The sequence below is a fragment of the Ovis aries genome, chromosome X (genome assembly GCF_016772045.2).
Source record: "Ovis aries strain OAR_USU_Benz2616 breed Rambouillet chromosome X, ARS-UI_Ramb_v3.0, whole genome shotgun sequence".
Lineage (NCBI taxonomy): Eukaryota > Metazoa > Chordata > Mammalia > Artiodactyla > Bovidae > Ovis > Ovis aries.
Window position 1 is genome coordinate 99,345,575 of NC_056080.1, and position 19,512 is coordinate 99,365,086.

Consider the following 19,512-nt stretch of genomic DNA (forward strand, 5'->3'; position numbering starts at 1 on the left):
ATTGAACCATCAACTTTATTGACAGATTAAAAGAGGAAAGTAATAAGATTAGCCTAATAAATGCATACAGCATATGGGATGAGATGCAACAACTATTCATAAAGAAAATTTTGAAAGCATTTGTTAAGAAGGTTACACATCAGAAATCCGTAGCATACTGTATTTCTATGTGAATAACTGGAAATATTCTTTTTAAGATTAAAAACAAGGATGCCCACCATCACGCCTCCTATTCACTGCAGGAGCTGCTATAAGGCATTTCTCAGTACTCTCATGCCCACTGATTAAAGTCAATGGAAACTACACCACCCTAATTCATTTAGGACTGCTAATGGCCATGAACCTAAAGAGTGAGAGGTTGGGTCACTTCATCATGGAAAGGACAATCACCAGGGAAAGGGCTTGTGAGGGTAAGAAACCATGGAATGGGAAGTAGAAGTAACCACGTAACCATATGCAGAAACAAGGACTGTAATGATTATGAGTATCATTTATTTTTGTATGAATCAACTCACATATACATTAACCAAATAATTTCTAACACCCTCTCATCTTATCTTCTGACACAAGATGTATTATTAGTTAATTTTATTTTTTGGTATTTAAGGTACACGATATTAAACTGGGGTGTGAATCAGGTAAAGAATGAATAAGACTTAAAAGATATGACTTCGTGCCCTCTTTCAGAGATGTTAGTGTTCTCTTGGTTGTAGGTGGGAGAAATGTATCCGGTTAGGCAGAATCACATCTCTGTTGTTTCTATTTACAGATGAAGTATGGTTTAAAGAGATGTTCATAAGTAGCAAGATGACAAGAGGTGCCCGTTGTAAAGTGTCACTTTGGCTAGGTGACTCACATCACAGACACTTCTACTTCCTGCATATTTTTGGTCAGAGGCTGCCACAGAGGGACTCTGGGAGGTCGGAGACTGTGGTGGAAGAGAAGCAGCCACCATTTTGCAGCTCCCACATCTTGTTGCTGATCTGCAGATTCACCTTTTGGCATGAAGCAGCAGCTGGGTCTGCAATTTCTTTGTCTTCCCCTGGATTCACTCTCGGTATCTCTATCTTTTGGACCAGGTGTTTATGTTTAACTCCGTGAAGTAGAGCCCTGCAGAAAATATCTTTCTGCAGATATTTTGTCACCAGGATCAAAGGCAACAGTAATGGAGATGTATTTGTCTGTCCTCATGGGGTTCTAGGTCATGTTTGTGGTTTTAGTCTGTTAGTTTTCCTCCCTACCTCTGTTGAGGTGACAGCACCTTTTAGTTTTATTTTTTGGTTATGCTGCGGTTTGCAGGATTTTAGTTACTTGACCAAGGATTGAACCTAGGACCCTGGCAGTGGAAGCATGGAATCCTAACCATTAGGCCACCAGGAAATTCCTTAAAGTTTACCATTTTAAAATTGTTGTACATTTTTACATATACAACTCAATGGCATAAAGTACAACTCAATGGCATAAAGTACCATTACAGGACTATCTTATCCTAAAACTGTTTTACTACTTTAAGACACAGATGAAAGAAATCAAAGATGACATAAACAAATGGAGAGATATTCCATGTTCCTGGGCTGAAAAAGAATCAATATTGGGAAAATGACTATACTACCAAAAGCAATCCAGATTCAAGGCAATCCCTATCAAATTACTAATGGTATTTTTCACAGAACTAGAATAAAAAATTTCACAATTCATATGGAAACACAAAAGACCCTGAATAGCTAAAGAAATTTTGGGAAAGAAGAATGGAGTTGGAGGAATCAACCTTCCTGACTTCAGACTATACTACAAAGCTACAGTCATAAAGACAGTATGGTACTGGCACAAAAACAGAAATATAGACCAATGGAGCAAGATAGAAAGCCCAGAGATAAACCCATGCACCTATGGGCACCTTATCTTTGACAAAGGAGGCAAGACTATACAATGAAAAAAGATAGTGTCTTCAATAAGTGGTGCTGGGAAAACTGGACAGCTAAGTGTGAAAGAATTAAATTAGAACCCCTCCTAACACCATACACAAAGATAAACTCAAAATGGATGAAGGGCCTAAATGTAGAACCATAAACTATACAACTCTTAGAGGAAAACAGGCAGAACACTCTCTGACATAAATCACAGCAAGATCCTCTATGATCCACCTCCCAGAGTAATGGAAATAAAAACAAAAATAAACAAAAATAAACATAAATAAAAATAAAGTGGGACCTAATTAAACTTAAGAGCTTTTTCACGGCAAAGAAAACTATAAATAAGGTGAAAACAAATGAAACAGCTGACAAAGGATTAGTCTTCAAAATATACAAGCAGCTCATGTAACTCAATACCAGAAAAACAAACAACCCAATCAAAAAGTGGGCAGAAGACCTAAAAAGACATATCTCCAAAGAAGACATACAGATGACTAATAAACACATGAAAAGATGCTCAATATCACTCATTATTAAAGAAATGCAAATCAAAACTACAATGAGATATCACCTCACACTAGTCAGAATGGCTATCATCAAAAAGTCTACAAACAATAAGTGCTGGAGAGGATGTGGAGAAAAGGGAACCCTCTTGCACTGTTGGTGGGAATGTAAATTGATACAGCCACTATGGAGGACAGTGTGGAGATTCCTTAAAAAACTAGGAATAAAACTACTATAAGACCCAATGACTCCACTACTGGGCATATACCCTGAGAAAATCATAATTGAAAAAGACACAAGTACACCAATGTTCACTTCAGCACTATTTGCAATAGCTAGGACATGTTATCAAACCAGATGCCCACCGACAGATGAATGGATAAAGATGCTGTGGTACATATATACAATGGAATATTACTCAGCCATAGAAAGGAACACATTTGAGTCAGTTCTAATGAGGTGAGTGAACCTTGAGCTTATTATATACAGTCAAGTAAGTCAGAAAGAGATAAACAAATATCGCATATTAACTCATATATATGGAATCTAAGATGTGTATGTGCTCAGTCATGTCCAATTCTTTGTGACCCCATGAACTGTAGCCTGACAGGCTCCTCTGTCCATGGAATTTTCCAGGCAAGAATGCTGGAGTGGGTTACCATTTCCTATGCCAGTGGATCTTCCCAACTCAGGGCTCGAACCTGTGTCTCCTGCATCTCCTGCACTGGCAGGCAGATTCTTTACCAGTAGTGCCAGCGGGGAAGAAAAGCTACGACAAACTCAGACAGCATATTAAAAAGTAGAGACATCACTTTGTTGACATAGGTCCATATAGTCAAAGCTACGGTTTTTCCAGTAGTCATGTACAGATGTGAGAGTTGGACCATAAAGAAGGCTAAGCGCTGAAGAATTGGTGCTTTCTAATTGTGGTGCTGGAGATGACCTCTAGAGAGTCCCTAAGACTGCAAGGAGATCCAACCAGTCAATCCTAAAGGAAATCAACCCTGAATATTCTTGGAAGGACTGATGCTGAAGTTGAAGCTCCAATATGTTGGGCACCTGATGTGAAGAGCTGACTCCTTGGAAAAGCCCCTGATGCTGGAAAAGATTGAGTGCAGGAAGAGAAGGAGACAACAGAGGATGAGATGGTTGGATGGCATCATCAACTCAGTGGACATGAGTTTGAGCAAACTCTGGGAGATAGTGAAGAACAAAGCAGCCTGGTATGCTGGAGTCCATGGGGTCACAAAGAGTTGGACAAGACTTAGCAGCTGAACAACAACCACCATCATGACTGAGCAACTAACACTTTACTTGCCATAAGCATCAGGAGCTTATTCACTTGCCTTTTTCATTTTTTCTTTTTTTCAGGAGCATGAGCTCTAGGCTCAGTAGTTGTGGCACACGGGTTTAGCTGCTCTGTGGCATGTGGACTTCTCCTGTACCAGGGATTGAATCCCTGTCCCCTGCACTGGCTGGTGGATTCCTAACCATTGGACCATCAGGGAAGCCCCTCACTTGCCTTTCAATGTTTTTGAGGAACATCCTTCACATAGCTGCTTCTCTACTGTAACAGTTTATTTTTACAATTAAAAAAAATTTTTTTGGTTGCACCACGTGGCATGAGGGATCTTAGTTCCTGCATCAGGAATCAAACCTGTGCTCTTTGCAATGGAAGTACAGTCTTAACCACTGGACCACCAAGGAAGTCCTTATAAGAGTTCAGCTCAGTTCAGTCGCTCAGTCGTGTCCGACTCTTTGTGACCCCATGAACCGCAGCACGCCAGGCCTCCCTGTCCATCACCAACTTCTGGAGTTCACTCAAACTCATGTCCATTGAGTCGGTGATGCCATCCAGCCATCTCATCCTCTGTCGTCCCCTTCTCCTCCTGCCCCCAATCTCTCCCAGCATCAGGGTCTTTTCCAGTGAGTCAACTCTTCACATGAGGTAGCCAAAGTACTGGAGTTTCAGCTTTAACATCAGTCCTTCCAAAGAAATCTCAGGGCTGATCTCCTTTAGGATAGACTGGTTGGATCTCCTTGCAGTCCAAGGGACTCTCAAGAGTCTTCTCCAACACCACACTTCAAAAGCATCAATTCTTCAGCACTTAGCTTTCTTCACAGTCCAACTCTCACATCCATACATGACCACTGGAAAAACCATAGCCTTGACTAGATGGACCTTTGTTGGCAAAGTAATGTCTCTGCTTTTCAATATGCTATCTGGGTTGGTCATAACTTTTCTTCCAAGGAGTAAGCGTCTTTTAATAGTTAGACAAAAGAAAAGCAATCGATCCCATTGATCAGTCCTTCAGGGAGGCCTCTGGACAGGTTTAAACAAACACAATTCCTTGGGAATAAGGTCTATTCTCCTCCCTCTTGAGCCAGGAACCCTCAGTTGGAATGCAGGCTGACATCTTCAAGACCACTGTTATACTGGGGAGGAGAATGAGGCAAGAATAAGTTAAAATGCTACCAGATTTTCCTATCACATTTCACTGGGTCTTCTTCTGACTCAACATTCACTTGGTTGCTGTAAACCTCTATTTTCCAGAGTCCCAGTAAACTTGATTCCAATCATTTTCCCCAGCATTTTCAGTGTTTCTGGAGTACCCCACTCCACCAGTTTCACCAGTTCAGTGAGTGACATTTTGAAGTTTACATCATTCTGCTAACATCTTAATTACAGTGGGCATTTTTTCTGAAAGGAGTTACAAATCACAAGAAAGATAAAACTAGAAATTTCTCAAGCGTCAATGACCTTGTGAAAAATCAATAAAATGATTTATTTTATATATGAAAAGTCAAAATCTCTTTGTACACTTAAATTTCTGCAAATACAAACATAACAATACTGCTCCATAAAAACTTTTGTATAAACATTAAAGGAAATATCTACATTACTTTTTCTTTTAGTGCTTCTGAAGCACAGAATGCACAAGTCCACCTGAAGCCTTTCTGGCATCACATGCAAGAACAAATGTCAGGGGTGGAGGTGGCCTCAGGTGTACTTTGTAATGTCTCTAGACAAAATAGAAGACAGCTGGAGGTAGATCATTTGGTGACTCTCCCTGCCCCCTCCCATGGAGAAATAAGTTACCCAAATAGCAGCTTTCTCACTCTTTGATCCAAACTGTCCTGAATATTGCATGGTTTTAAAGGCACAACTAGGAATTGTTGAAAACTTCGTTCAGAACACACACAATTAGCAGTTGGACTCTGAACCCCTCTTCTTTCTAAATGCCATAGTAAGAGCATCAAGTAGTGCTCTACCTGCAGGTGGCCCCTAGTCACTCTGGACATGCCCAGGATGACCAAACTCAAGAGTGAACCCTTATCACTTGTGTGTGTTCACTGAACTTAATCTGCTGGATTAATCATGTCACCTTCCTCAATTGGGAAAAGTAACAATAAAACAACCAGTTAGTACTTTCAAAGAAAACGTAGGGCAAAGCCAGCTTTTACTGCCAGAGAATCAGAAAATGAAAGGTGTCATTGTTTTTTCTTAACCTCTGGAAGCCAGTTCCCTTGATTAAAACATCCTAAGATGTTCAACAATATCCCGCTCTGTCCTACAACACAGAGAACTTGTTCTTTTTTCCTTCTTGGTCTCTGCCGTAACATCATGATCTGCTGTTGATGTGATTAACATTGTTGAGAAGGTGATAGGATTCTATTTTTTCTAGTACCTTCTCAAGGTACTGAATTAAGACTCGTCTTTTGAACCTAAAAAAGAAAGAGGAATTTTATTAACCAAAAAGTCCTTAAAGCACTGTGTGGGGTACCAGGTGGAACCGACGATTTACATGGGAAATAGAGAATGTATCTTCATGTAAAGATGGGGCTTAGCTAATACCAAGAGTACCAACTGAGAGCCCAAGCCCACCTCAGACTGTGAAGAGTCCAGAAAGCTCCCATAGACTTTGGTGAATGAGTTGGACTTGGATAATAGCAATCTAAATGCCTCTGGAGATAGCTGTAACTATGCATGAAGGCCAGGGCTTACAAAAGAAAGGCAGGATCAATCCCTCTGCCTGTCTTACATTGGGTCCTTTTGCTCACAAAAACACACAAGTGACTTCCCCGGTTGTCTAATGGAATCTGCTCTGCAATGCAGGGGACACAGGTTTGATTCCTGGTCCAAGAATTAAGATTCCACATGCCTCGGGGCAACTAAGCCCACACACCCAAACTACTGAGCCTGTGCTCTAGAGCGCAGGAGCTGCAACTACTGAACCCAGATGCTGCAACTATTGAAGCCTGCACACCCTAGAGCCCGTGCTCTGCAATAAGAGAAGCCTCTGAAATAACAAGCCTGTGCGCTGCAACTAGAGAAAGCCTGAGCACAGAAAGAAGACCCAGCGTCACCAAAAATAATTAAATAAATAAAAAAACACAATGAAGAGTTCCTCTTCACACCCACCGTGCAGCTTCCTTGATGGTAAATTCAACAAATTGTTTCTTGACTGCAAGAGGTCCTTGCACTCCTTCAAGCAAAGTGAAAATTCTTTCATACTCTGAAGATATTAAAAATAGTATTATTATTAAAAATATGGACAAAAAATAAAATTCAATATTTACACATCTTCAACAATCATCAAGACATCTGCACGTATCTGTTAGGGAAACCTGTAAACACTAATCAAATGTGGTCAGCTGAATGATGCCCCACCCCCCAAGTTGTCCATGTCCTAATTCTCAGAAACTGTCAACATATTACCTTATCTCGCAAAAGAGACTTTACTTTGTAGATGGGATTAAGTTATGGATCTGGAGCTGGGGAGATTATCCAGGTTTATACATGGAGGCCCAATATAATCACAAATATCCTCAGGAAAGGGAGGCAGTAGAGTTGGTCAGGGAGAAAAGATGTAAGGGTGGGGGCAGAGGTTAGAGAGGAGCTACATCGCTTGGCTACATTGCTGGCTTAAGAAGGGGCTACATTGCTGGTTTAAGATGGAGGAAGGGGCCATGAGTCAAGGAGCACAGGCAGCCTGTGGAGGCTGGAAGAGGTAAGGAAACAGACTCCTCTGAGCATCCAGAAGGAACGCTAGCCTGCCAGCACCTTCATGTTAGCCCAGTGAAAAGAATTTCAAATCTCACTTCCACAATTCTAAGATAATTCAGTTTTGAGCTACAAAGTTTGTGACAACCTGTTACAGCAGCAAAAGGAAATTATTACAATAAGTAAGGGGGGACAACCAGAAAGGTGTATTGAGTTGTTTAGGTAAAACAAGAGGAATCATTTTCAATTATGTGAAAGTCCAATATTTCCCAAAAAAGCACCTTAAGAGTTACCCTGAATCTATTTTTAATCTTAAAATGAACGGGATCTCCCCATTATATTACTGATAGATGTTCTTCTACTACTTACTTCGTCCAAATTTTCGAACTTCCTTCATTAACTGGTGTTTTATATCAGCATTGATTCCTTGTGCCATAGCAGGAGTTATCTGCAATGTACTTGGCACAATTTCCAAAGCAGATGTTACTGAGACTTTTTGATCATCCACAGAGACGCTGCAGTTCTTGGTTTCTCCTATAAGTGCATTACTCCCAGGTTTGTGAATCGGGCCATCTTCCCTGAGACTAGTGAAATCATCAGATAGAGAATCCACTTGGTCGGGTGGGATACCATCTCCTGCCATATTCATAAGCTCTGGTGAAGCAGATTTTGACAAGAAGCCATCAGGTGAGATCTGACCATTTTCCATCTTCTCCTCATGAGCATCGTGAGTGACAGTAACACCTGGAAACCAAAATGAGGAGTTGAGCTGTGGGGTAGATGTGTTATAGTAACTCCAAAGGGATATCATGGTGCTCCTCAGTTTTGAAGAAATGGTTTCATAAAGCAAGAGGATGTACCAGATGGAGCTCAAGACCCCTCAAATTGAGCTCAGGAAGGTAATCTCCATGGCACCAAGAATATATATGGAAACAAGACAGAACAACTAACAAACAGTCTCAGATCCCTGGCACTGAGGGCTTAGCTGCAGCTTGTGCTTTACAAGCTGAAAAGCAGCAAGTCTCACTTGATATCATGGTTTCTGTCATTTACCTATGAAATGCCATGCTCTATTGAGCTTGACACCAGACTACATGTGCCCCCCTCAAACTCCGTCTTCTCTTCCTTAAAAGTTCTGAGGAAACAGAGTTGGTGATCACGAGATCTGAAGGCTCTATATGTCCTCCATCACCCCAATTCTCTGCCAGTACATGATCTTCCTCATTAATCTTTTCTGTCTCAGAAAAGTGAATTACTTTTTACTCCAGGTCTAACACCTTTCCTCCATTGACTCATCATCCTCTGTGCTGGGCACCGTGCCAGGAGCTGGGGGCAGCCTCCAACAGCGCATAGAGAAACAGTCCCCGCCTTTATGGAATGTCCATGCTCACGGGAAGGCCAGGCAGGAAGTGTACTATGATCCAACAAAATAATTACAGTTCAAATTCGTGTTCAGGGAGAAGCAAGCATGGAGGGGACAGAGAGCAGGAGGGGGAGCCTCAGTGGATCACGAGGTCAGGCAGATCCCTTCTGAGCAGGTGTCCTTTGGGCAGAGGCTGGAGGAGGAGGGAGAGCCGGCCTGTGCCCATGCAGAGGACACGTGTTAGGAGAGGATGGTGGGCCCAGGTCATGCAGAGCTGGTGGACCAGAGTCAGGAGCTCATATTGTGCTCTGAGTGCCGAGGAAAGGTAATGAGGCATTTTCAGCATGGATGTGGTGTGATCTGATTTCTGTGTTGATATGATCACTCTGGCTGCAGGTCAGAAAATTAGTTAGATGAGGTTGGAAAGTAGAAAAATAAAAAGCTATTGGAGTATCTTGGTGACATGATGGCAGCATAGATCAGAGGAATGGAGAGTAATGGTGGGGTGTGGGTTTTATACTTGGCACCATCCAGTGGAATGGAGGAGGCTGGGCCAGACTGCACTGGGCTGGAGTGAGGAGAGGAGATGGGCACACAGACAGCACCAGCCTTTACTGACCCAGTGCAGACCCAGCCTTTACTGAGCCCATTTGCTCCTACTGACTTCTACAGCAACTCCAAATTGTTGCACCGCCTTCAGCCTTGACTTGACAAAGTCAACAGGCACACCTTCCAACATTTTTCCATCTTGTGTTAACTACTATGTAAGTAGGGATCTCCCTCCCCTCATATAGATGGAGATCCTTGAAACAAGGTCTCTTCTCTCACAGGGTGCTTTGTACCTACCACATGGATGATTAATAATGGCTTACTTAATGAACAAAAACCGAATACAAAAGAAATGAATATAAAAGAAAATTGTTTAGTGTCTTAGTCCTCTAGGGGCCATAAGGAAGTCACAACCACTACTCTATACCTGTATATACAAGGGTGGGTTTTATGAGGTTTGAATAAGATGGGAACCACGAGGCTGAGGGTGGTCCCTTTCCGCCCACATGGTTAGTTACAGTAGGTGGTGTTTGTGCTTTCCTCAACAGCAGGGACATACTCCGCCTTCTCTTAGATGACAAAGCACTGTTGACTTCTCCAGGACGTTTCACTTTGTTTTGCGGCCCTGCTACAAACTCATCTGCTTCATCGATCATCATTCCCTAGAAAACATCAATGAACATATTCCATTAAAGAGAACATTGGACACACTCTTAACATGCATATATGATCATACATTATGTCAACAATATAGATCTTAATCATGGGCCAAAGATTTGCCATACCTCACACAGACTTTTCAGAAAACACTACTCAATTTTAATCCAGTCTAAGTGGAACAAGGAGGAAACTTGTTTTACGGTCAAACATAACACAATCATGATTAACCTGAAAGCCTGGGGAATAAGAAGCTCTCATCAACCAAAATGGAAATTAACCCACAGTTACCCTTCTGAAGAAGCTACAAACCAGTTTGCATCAACCCTTGGTAAGGAAATCATTCTCTTTTGTGTGATTTAGACACACTCTTAAGAAATATTGATAATCACTATACAGAATGCTGCATGTAAATGGTGACAGATAGGTAGATGGAAAATGTCATTCCCTCAGTAGCAACCTCACAGAGATTCATATATATTCACCTTGGTGCTGGACACAAATGAAGGAGTGGGCTTTTCACCCCTGGGAATAAAAGATGAGAGACAGCAGTATAGAAGGTTAACTAAAAGCTGTTTTCATCCAAGGATAACCCAGGAAGATGCACTGCCATTATTTGAATAAAACCATGATAAATGACTTTTCCAAAGCATTCCCCAAAGCAAAACAGTACAGAAAGAGGAAAACATGTTCACTGAGCATGTACCACATGTCAGGTAATGTTCTAAATGATGTACAGGTACTAACTCAATTCTCCACAGAGCTCTATTAGTTAGATGTCATAGTCATCGCCAGTGCTACCAGTGACAAAAACCAAGACACAGAAGATTAAGAACTCCAGTTAACTGAGGATTCAGGTAAAGTAGAATACTTTTGGTCCAGTTTTGTTTCAGAAGACATTATTGCGTGCTCTGCACCTTTGTCACAATGGTTTCTTCCATGATTGCAGATATAATTCTTATTTGTCTTCACGCTTATATCATCAAGTCAGCATATCTCTCACATATACACACAGAGATACACACACACACACACATGCATGTGCACACACATCTCATGTTTGTATCTCTTGTAGGACAAGCCAATAAAGCAACATCACTTAGTACTTCATATTTCAAGAAGAACACTTAATAACTGTCTAGACAGAGCACTAAAGATCTGAATAAGGTAAACAAAGGAAATAAATGGTGATCTCAATATTGAAGGAATTAGTGTGTGGAGCTGGGAGTCAATGTAGACTCTGGAGCTGGGAAGACAGAGGTTCAAATCTTAGCTCTAACTGGCTGTGTCACTCAGGGTGAATCATTTGACCACAATGAGCTCTGATTTCTTCATATTATAGGGCAGACAGTTATACTCATCTGCAGAATGGTTGTGTGCATTCAGTGTTATCATTTAAAACATCAGCTCCTACTATGTATGCAGTAAATGCCAGCTACCATTTTTTAACCAACATACTCTTCCATCAGGAGGCTCCCACTTTCCATTCACAAAGAGCCCTGGAGACATATTTTATCTTTTAAACAAATAGAAGTAAGGCCTCTAACTTATATACACCTTGCCAAAAAGGAAGGAGTTATTCCAAGAATATCATGATTTACACAGACATAGAACTTGGTATCCCACCTTCTTATCTTGTTTAAATGGATTGCCAAAAGTATGTAGTCTTTTTGGTTGATCTGGATCAATCTCTCGAAGTGGAGAAGCCAATGTCTTTAGATATTCTTGATAGTTACCCATTTGTGCGACTGGAACACTATGAAGAGTATCTGCAAAATCACCAGAAGACAAACAGATGTTCTACACATGTTCTATAGTTGAAGTGTGTGTGGTCCTTCTGAGAGGACATGATCATAGTCTGGTTTAGCATTGTGTATCTCAGCAACCGATAGGCTAAAATCTTGAATCTAGCATTCTAGGATCTAAAATCATCTCTCAGAACCAACACAATATTGTAAAGTAATTAACCTCCAATTAAAATAAATAAATTTATTTTAAAAAATAATAAAATCATCTCTCTTCATCCCATTCATCACTCAGTCTAACATCACCATGGCCTACAAGCTCAAATCCCTAGACCAAGAACAACTCCCTCACTCTTCATCACAGGTTTGAGAATGGGCTGACATTCCCTATACCACATCCCAACTCAAAACCCAATATTTTGTGTTTCGAAGAGCCTAGGCTCTCTGGCTTTCTCTTATCATCTAGAGAATCTTGGTTAGTTCTACAGGTTTTCTAAGCCCTCCCCCAAAAAAGATCCTACCCCTCCTCAAAAAAAATACTGACATATAATTTCAGGAGGTTGGCCAGGCTAAGATTTGCTCATTTTAATGGACAAATGACACTGTTTAAAATGAACAAAATGGAATCAAGGGGAATTGTACATCATCATCAATTATCCTCGACAGTATCAGGTTCATTCTTTTCCTGTAAATGAGGAATCTGGATTGTACTTATCAGAGCAGGCTAGGTGGTACAGTATCAGGGTGTACAATTTCTGAATTCTGATAGACCTAGTTTCTGCTGCTTTCCAGCTCAATAGAACTGGGGAAGCTATTAAAACGCTCATTCTGAGTTCCAATGTCCATAAAAATGGGCATAAAAACAGTATCTATCTCACGGGGTTGTTTTGAGACTTACAAGAACTAAAGCATGTGTAGTGTAATATACATGCCAATTAATGCCCACTTTCCCTTAAACCCAAGAACAATAAACTTGTGCTAGTAGATGAAGGGATTTAGAGAAAATAGGTATTATAAATATTAAAGTATTACAAAATAACATACACTTTATGCAACAAACACCTTCATGTTAGTCAGACTTGACATTTTATTAACAAAAAGTACTTCTTTGTTCACTTACCTTCATCTTGTCCGACAATAAACTTGTGTGTTTTCAGCAGATTGGATCGCATTCTGGTTAACTGGTCCAAAAGATCTCTACGTGGAATATCATAAGCATTTCTATATGTCTGAGGTTTCAAATCCTATTTGAAATGAAACAATTTCAGTTACTCCTGAGGCTTTTAATATAGAAATGTAATTCCTAATCCTCTTAAAATCTTAGCAAAGAGAGGGATGTTCATTACAACTCACTTCAGTACAATTTTGCAGTGGAAAATTCGCCTTTGCTGGCCCTGTTCTGAATTCTACTACATCCAAGTAGCTTTAAAGCCATGCGTATATCCTTTTTCAAGTATACCATTTAAGACATCAGATCCTGAGATCTGTGCCTGTGGCAGCCTTGCAGGCCCACTATTTATAATCTAGATGCCCTCCCCTGGCAGCCATGGAGAGGAGCTGATGAGATGTCCATCCAGGAAGCAATGGCTGATCCACAAGGGGTACAGTGATCTGAGCACCTTCAGCCACAGTGCCTTCAGAATCTGGGGCAGCGCTGGAACAGAGGCCATGCTCTTTCCAGGCTGCCCCCAGCCAGTGACTGAGAATGACGGGGGATGTTCAGGCCTGGCCAGTTCTGCCAATGTGGACCTCCTCTATGGGATCTTGTGGTGCCAGGGTTCCCTGTTGGGCTGGCCAAGACTTTCTACAAGCTATACTGATGCCTGAAGCTCTTCATACTCATTCCTCCTTCCTTTCCCCATTCTCTCACAAATGTTAGTTCAGCAGTGTGATCTGAAGTTTAGCAGACATTTGGTCCACCTCAAGGATCCTTGATATTTGGTCATACTTGGTGCTGTCCAGAATGTTCATAAGACATGTAGTACATACCAAGAGGTCCTTGATACTTGGTTCTGTCCATTTGGCATGAACCAAATATGATCGGACCAGATTTCAAGGGCCTTTTCATGTGGACTACATGTCTTATGGATATTTTGGATAGGACCGAATGTTCTGCAAGGGATCTGAAAGCTCTCCTTGTTTGTTCCCATTCCTTCTCCCCTTTGTATTTCACAGACCATATTTTCCCCCCCACCACCCCCAACAAGTTATTTATGTCACAATTTACCTTGTTTAAGAGCCCTACTTGGAAGCCGGCAAATTCTTTGGTGTTCAATTCTGTCAGTCTCGGTGCAGTATCCCCAATGATTTCTTTCAATAGTTTTCTAAAGTTTTTATTGTGAGTCAAGGAAACACCACCTCCAGAATGGTTTTTCACTTTGATTCCAATTTCCTGGGGAGGTTTCTTCCCCACTGATGCTAGTATTCGTTCTGACTCTAGTTTGGTCTAAAATGAAAGTACATAGTATGTTATAAAAAGAGCTATATTATCAATGTTGTTTTTACTACTTAAGAAAGATGATACTTTAAGAACCCCACTGAACAAATTTAAATTACAAATCACAGAAAAGCAGATAATTAAACATGTTCCTGTGCTTCTCTGTACTACCACAAAGAACAGAGGGGGCTAGAAAGACCAATAATACATTTTTTCCTCTTCTCTAGTGTCAAAATTATGATTGAATCATGGAAAGAATGAAAACCATGGGTAAGAATTACATTCATAGATATTTAAAATCACATTTTGTTTCTGTAAAATCTAGTCTAAGTCAACATACTCATTTCAAACCCAGTTATAAAAGGTAAAACTCTGCATTTATAAAATTGCACTAGTGCTGAAATTCAAATTACATAGATTGGCATTGTATCTGAAAAAACTTATAGTGTTTATTTCTAGTATCAGACCACTCACAAAAATGTGATACTTAATTTAACAAATATTACCAAGTAAATAATTTGTAATAGTACTCAAGTTTATAATTCACAACAAAAAATTCTCTTAATAGATCCTATTATATCATACTGATAAATATTGCTTGAGAGTGTATTATAGCAGTATATTGGGCATATTTTCTGATTTACATACATCTGAGATGGTTCAAAGAACACTGGTGACATAGAATTATTAAATTAGTAAGTAAATTAGTAATTAGAGCTAGTATAAATTAGTAATGATCTTTTTTTTTCTAAAAGGTAGAATTCCACCAATGTCCTATAAGCCCAAATTAATTTTGAATTTCTTGTGGTTTGGTCAGAGATATTCATTAATTTTAATTATTAGAATGAGGTATATTTATTATCTTTTAAAAAATTTAGTCATGAAATAGGGGGTAAGAGCAAATGAAGAGTCTGTTTCCACAAAGGGTCCTAAAAGCCCATTTATAAAACTATACAAGCAATGTATCCCAGAAGGTCCCAGAACTTGCATGAGTTTCAAGTCTGTTCACTATTCTTCCTTCTGGCCATACCTTACTGACACAGCCTTAAAGGCCTAAGGCAAACATCAAATAAAAAAAAGATAAATCAAGAGATCAATCAATAAATAACCAAAACAAAACATTAACACCACCAACAAAAATCTATTAGCAGAGAGGAACGGAGTTAAGGGGATGCTTGGTAGATCAGAAATCTGGGTTTGCTTTACTCTCTTTTGCATGTATAAGCACACTGGCCTGGTAGGAGCTGGTAAACTCCAGACTATACTTAAGTTTTTGCCAGTTCCTAGCAAGGTGTGTCAGCATCCCAAACTGCAGAGTCATCTATGTTCTTTGGTGTCAGAAATCTGACACTTATTTACTTACTACTCTCTGTTTTCTAAAGGCCCAGCTTTGAAACATATCCAACTTGAAGTATTATTGTCACTGCAAATGCTATTACTAGTCCCTACCTGGGAATACATTTGTGCATAAGAACAAAGTTAAGCTGCTGCAGTAATTTGTCATATAACATAACACATTTGTATGGCAGTAAAGCTCTAACTCAGTAGTTCTCAAGCATTTTCACCTTGCAAGAATGGGCTAAGTAGAGGTGAGAAGTATGATAAGTAGGGGTGAGTGGAGGATGAGGTACTAATAGAGAGGGGCAGGCAAGGGACAAGGTGAATAATGGTAAATGAGGTGGGGGTGTAAAGGAACAGAGGGAGGGCCTGCCACCCTCCAGTGTGAGGTACACTGGTCTCATCTGCCCCTCTCCAAGAAAAAGCATGCTGGTATTTGTTGCCTAAAAATGAATTTCAGGCAAGTCGTTTAATCACACCATGCCTCAGTGTGCTGACCTAAAACGGGGGATGCTCTAGCCCAATGTGATTTGAGGAGAAACTACGTTGAGGATAGACAAAATGTGACCCATGAGATAAATCTATTAAGCCTCTGCCCCTCTTAGGCCACAAAGTATCAACCAGCTTGGGGTAAAACAAACTGGCAAGCAAAAGGAGAAATGGCACAGCATCCAATGATACTGACAGACCCTTAACTGCAGTTTAATGGTGAAGCCAGAAGCCATAGAGAATCACATTACTACTAATTCATAAAGTGTAGAAATATATACACATTTAATTTGAAAATTACAATTACACTAAAGAATAAGGAAATGCACTTCTGAGGGCAAAGGATTTTTGTTTGTTTGTTTTTACCAATACTACCTGTTGGCTGAGTTTTTTAAGGTAAGAGATAACACTGTAACTAAGTCCACAATCTAAATTATCTGATATCAGATTTGGAGCTCCCATCATCCTTAGTGCTTTCTTTAATGGCTATAAGGAAACAAAATACACAACAGTAAGAATAGAATAAATCTTAAAATACTCAAAGTTCAGTTATAAGGGGCAAAGGGACATGATTCATTTCTTAGAAGTCAAGGTGCTGCACATAAAACCAAACATGGAACATTAAAAAGTGGCAATGAAAACAGCAGAGAAGTAAGGAGCAGAAAGCAAAAAAATCAGAAGAGAGTGGGATAAGAAGAGCAAGTAACAGCAAATTCAAACAGGTAAATTGCTTTCAGTCTTAATTTCCAAGTCATAAAATCATTTCACATTACATTTAATTGTGCACCCCATTCCTGCCATGGTAAATACTAACACACCCCAACTTCTCCTCCCAGTGACACAAATGGTACCACTTGAGATTCTGCCTTTTCACCTCTAGAAACTTGGCTTACAGTTGACCACATCCACCTCTGAAATGATTTTGATAATCTTGATTTAGATTATATGACCAGTTCAAAATAATTTTGAATATTTTTCTCAAATTGTAAAAATCCAAACGACACCAAGTCATTTTTTACTTTTTTGGGATTCCCCTCAATCAGTGCCTCTATTTCATGCTGTGTCTAGGACACATTTAACAAGCAATAAGTAAATATAATGTCGTCAGGTTTTGCCTTTTTTTTTTTTTCAGAGGAAAACCCCATACTTCGAATTTCTAGAGTTAAAAAGGGAGGCTAATATAATACGTGAATCCAGGTATATTTTTTCTTAAATTCCAAAATTATAATATCATAAGGTTAATTTTATAAGAGAAATATAGATGTGTTTTATAACAATAACCATGGCAGTTAAAGGAAATAAAATAAGCAGTTCTCTTTTGTGCCGCCATGACATCTCCAAGCTCTTAGGCATAATTTGAAAAGACAATGGCGACTCAAATTTATAAATTAAAGAAAATCTTATTTCAGGGGTGAAGTTTTTGATTCATTGACATTTTTTGTGACAGGAATCATCATGGATAGAGTTAATACATATATATATATATACACAGAAATACATACTAATAAGTAGTATGGAGGCAGAGTTTTTAAGTAGCTGTCAAAAGCCTGTCGCCACTTCAGATTTGGCTTAAGCTTGTGAACTTTAAACAAGTCATCTGCAAGAGAAAACCCAAGAAAATATTACATTATTCCAGTCCTAAATTCAAAGATCTAAATCAAGCAACACACATCTATTATACCATTCCCTAGAAATTTCTAGTTTCAATTACATTAGATGAATATTTCATTCGAGTTTATTTGATTTGGGGGGGTACTGTGTACCAAAATTATATATAGTAGTTTTCTAGAAAATGAGATAAATTCTCAGGTTACATATTTATCTTTCATCTGTGAAGCCACATAGCATAATATTAAAACACTGACTCTGATCTATGTGAAATATTTCTCTGACCTCTTGTTGTTTAGTTGCCAAGTCGTGTCTGATTCTTTGGCAGCCCCATGGACTGTAGCCCTCCATGCTGCTCTGTTCAGGGGTTTCCCAGGCAAAAATACTGGAGTGGGTTGCCATGCCCTCCTCCAGGGGATCTTTCCAACCCAGGGATCAAACCTGCGTCTCATGCACTGGCAGGCAGATTCTTTATCACTGAGCCACCAGGGAAACCCTTCTGGCCTCTTATGTATTGGTAATTCTAGTGTAGTAATTTTCACCTAAGGATGAATCCATGGTCACTGGTTGCTAGAATATTTATTTTTTAAAGATAGAGAATGTTAAAACAACAACAACAAAACAAACTCATAGACACAGAGAACAGACTGGTGGTTGCCTGAAGTGAGGGGTGGAGGGGTTGAAATGCTTGAAGGGGTTTAAATACAGACTTCCAGTTATAAGAGAAATAGGTCATGGGGATGTAATGTACAGCATGATTACAGTTAACTACACTGTACTGCATATTTGAAAGTTACTAAGAGAGTAAATCAGAGAAGGTAATGGCACCCCACTCCAGTACTCTTGCCTGGAAAATCCCATGGACGGAGGAGCCTGGTAGGCTGCAGTCCATGGGGTCGCTAAGAGTTGGACACTACTGAGCAACTTGACTTTCACTTTTCACTTTCATGCATTGGAGAAGGAAATGGCAACCCACTCCAGTGTTCTTGCCTGGAGAATCCCAGGGATGGTGGAGCCTGATGGGCTGCCGCCTATGGGGTCGCACAGAGTCGGACACGACTGAAGCGACTTAGCAGCAGCAGCAAGAGAGTAAATCTTTTTTGTTTGTTTGTTTGTTTGTTTTTTGAGAGTAAATCTTAACTTTTTCATCACAAGAGAAAAATTGGGACTATGTACAGTGACAGATATTAACTAGATTTATTGTGATGATTATTTTGCAATATATACAAATATTGCATCATTATGTTGCATACCTGAAGCTAACAGAATGTCAATTATACCTCAATAAATATGGTTCTTGAATATCATGTGCATTATTAATAGAACTAAAGATATTCTTTAAATAAGCAGATATTCCCTATATTTTCACACTCAAATTTAATTATTTAAATAATTTAAATGCATTATGTACACTACATGAAAAATTCCCAAAACGTCTCATTATTTCCTTCCAAGGGTAAGAAATTTTTAATATAATAATTCAAAGTTGATATCCAAGACATCAACAAACATGAACCTGCTACACTTATAAATAGCAAAGATATTATAAATTCATTCTCTATATTGTTTCTTCAGGTTTAATTGGCTCTTATCCAAAAAACAAATGCTTTACTTCTAGGAACAAAACCATCTCTGTGCTGTATGCATAATTTCTCTACAAATAGGGGTATTCTTTGAAATTATGAATTACTCTGCTTAAGAAAGGCAACTACATATTTTCTTCCTTTTGCTGCTATAATAAATTATTCACTCCTGCTGAAGCTAATTTAAATGAATTTACAAAACGTAGGTCTTTTCTTCTTTTGGTACAGGGTAGAAAGAACAAAGGGAAAAAGATCTGAAGAGATTTCTGGCTCATTGCAGCATGCAGGTCCTTAAAGACCATTCATATCTTAAAGAAAGAA

At 39.5% G+C, this 19,512-nt stretch overlaps 1 protein-coding gene across 14 annotated transcripts in view; it reads right to left on the reverse strand.

Annotated features, from left to right (window-relative positions):
* Positions 1–5,174: 5,174 nt before the first annotated feature.
* Positions 5,175–19,512, reverse strand: part of INTS6L (integrator complex subunit 6 like) — a 55,912-nt gene continuing 41,574 nt past the window's right edge. For 2 of the 14 annotated variants that reach the window (XM_015105013.3, XM_060408215.1), the window contains exons 10-18: positions 17,503–17,597; positions 16,376–16,486; positions 13,964–14,182; positions 12,857–12,980; positions 11,618–11,760; positions 9,894–9,996; positions 7,792–8,166; positions 6,841–6,934; positions 5,175–6,143 (exon numbers count right to left, since the gene is read on the reverse strand). In XM_015105013.3, the coding sequence (XP_014960499.2) occupies positions 6,041–6,143; positions 6,841–6,934; positions 7,792–8,166; positions 9,894–9,996; positions 11,618–11,760; positions 12,857–12,980; positions 13,964–14,182; positions 16,376–16,486; positions 17,503–17,597 (1,367 nt within the window). In that variant the 3' untranslated portion in view covers positions 5,175–6,040. Of the gene's footprint in view, positions 6,144–6,840; positions 6,935–7,791; positions 8,167–9,761; positions 9,997–11,617; positions 11,761–12,856; positions 12,981–13,963; positions 14,183–16,375; positions 16,487–17,109; positions 17,598–19,512 lie in introns of those variants that run through there. The other 12 variants (XM_004022319.5, XM_042242582.2, XM_027963641.2 and 9 more) reach the window with 8 other exon arrangements.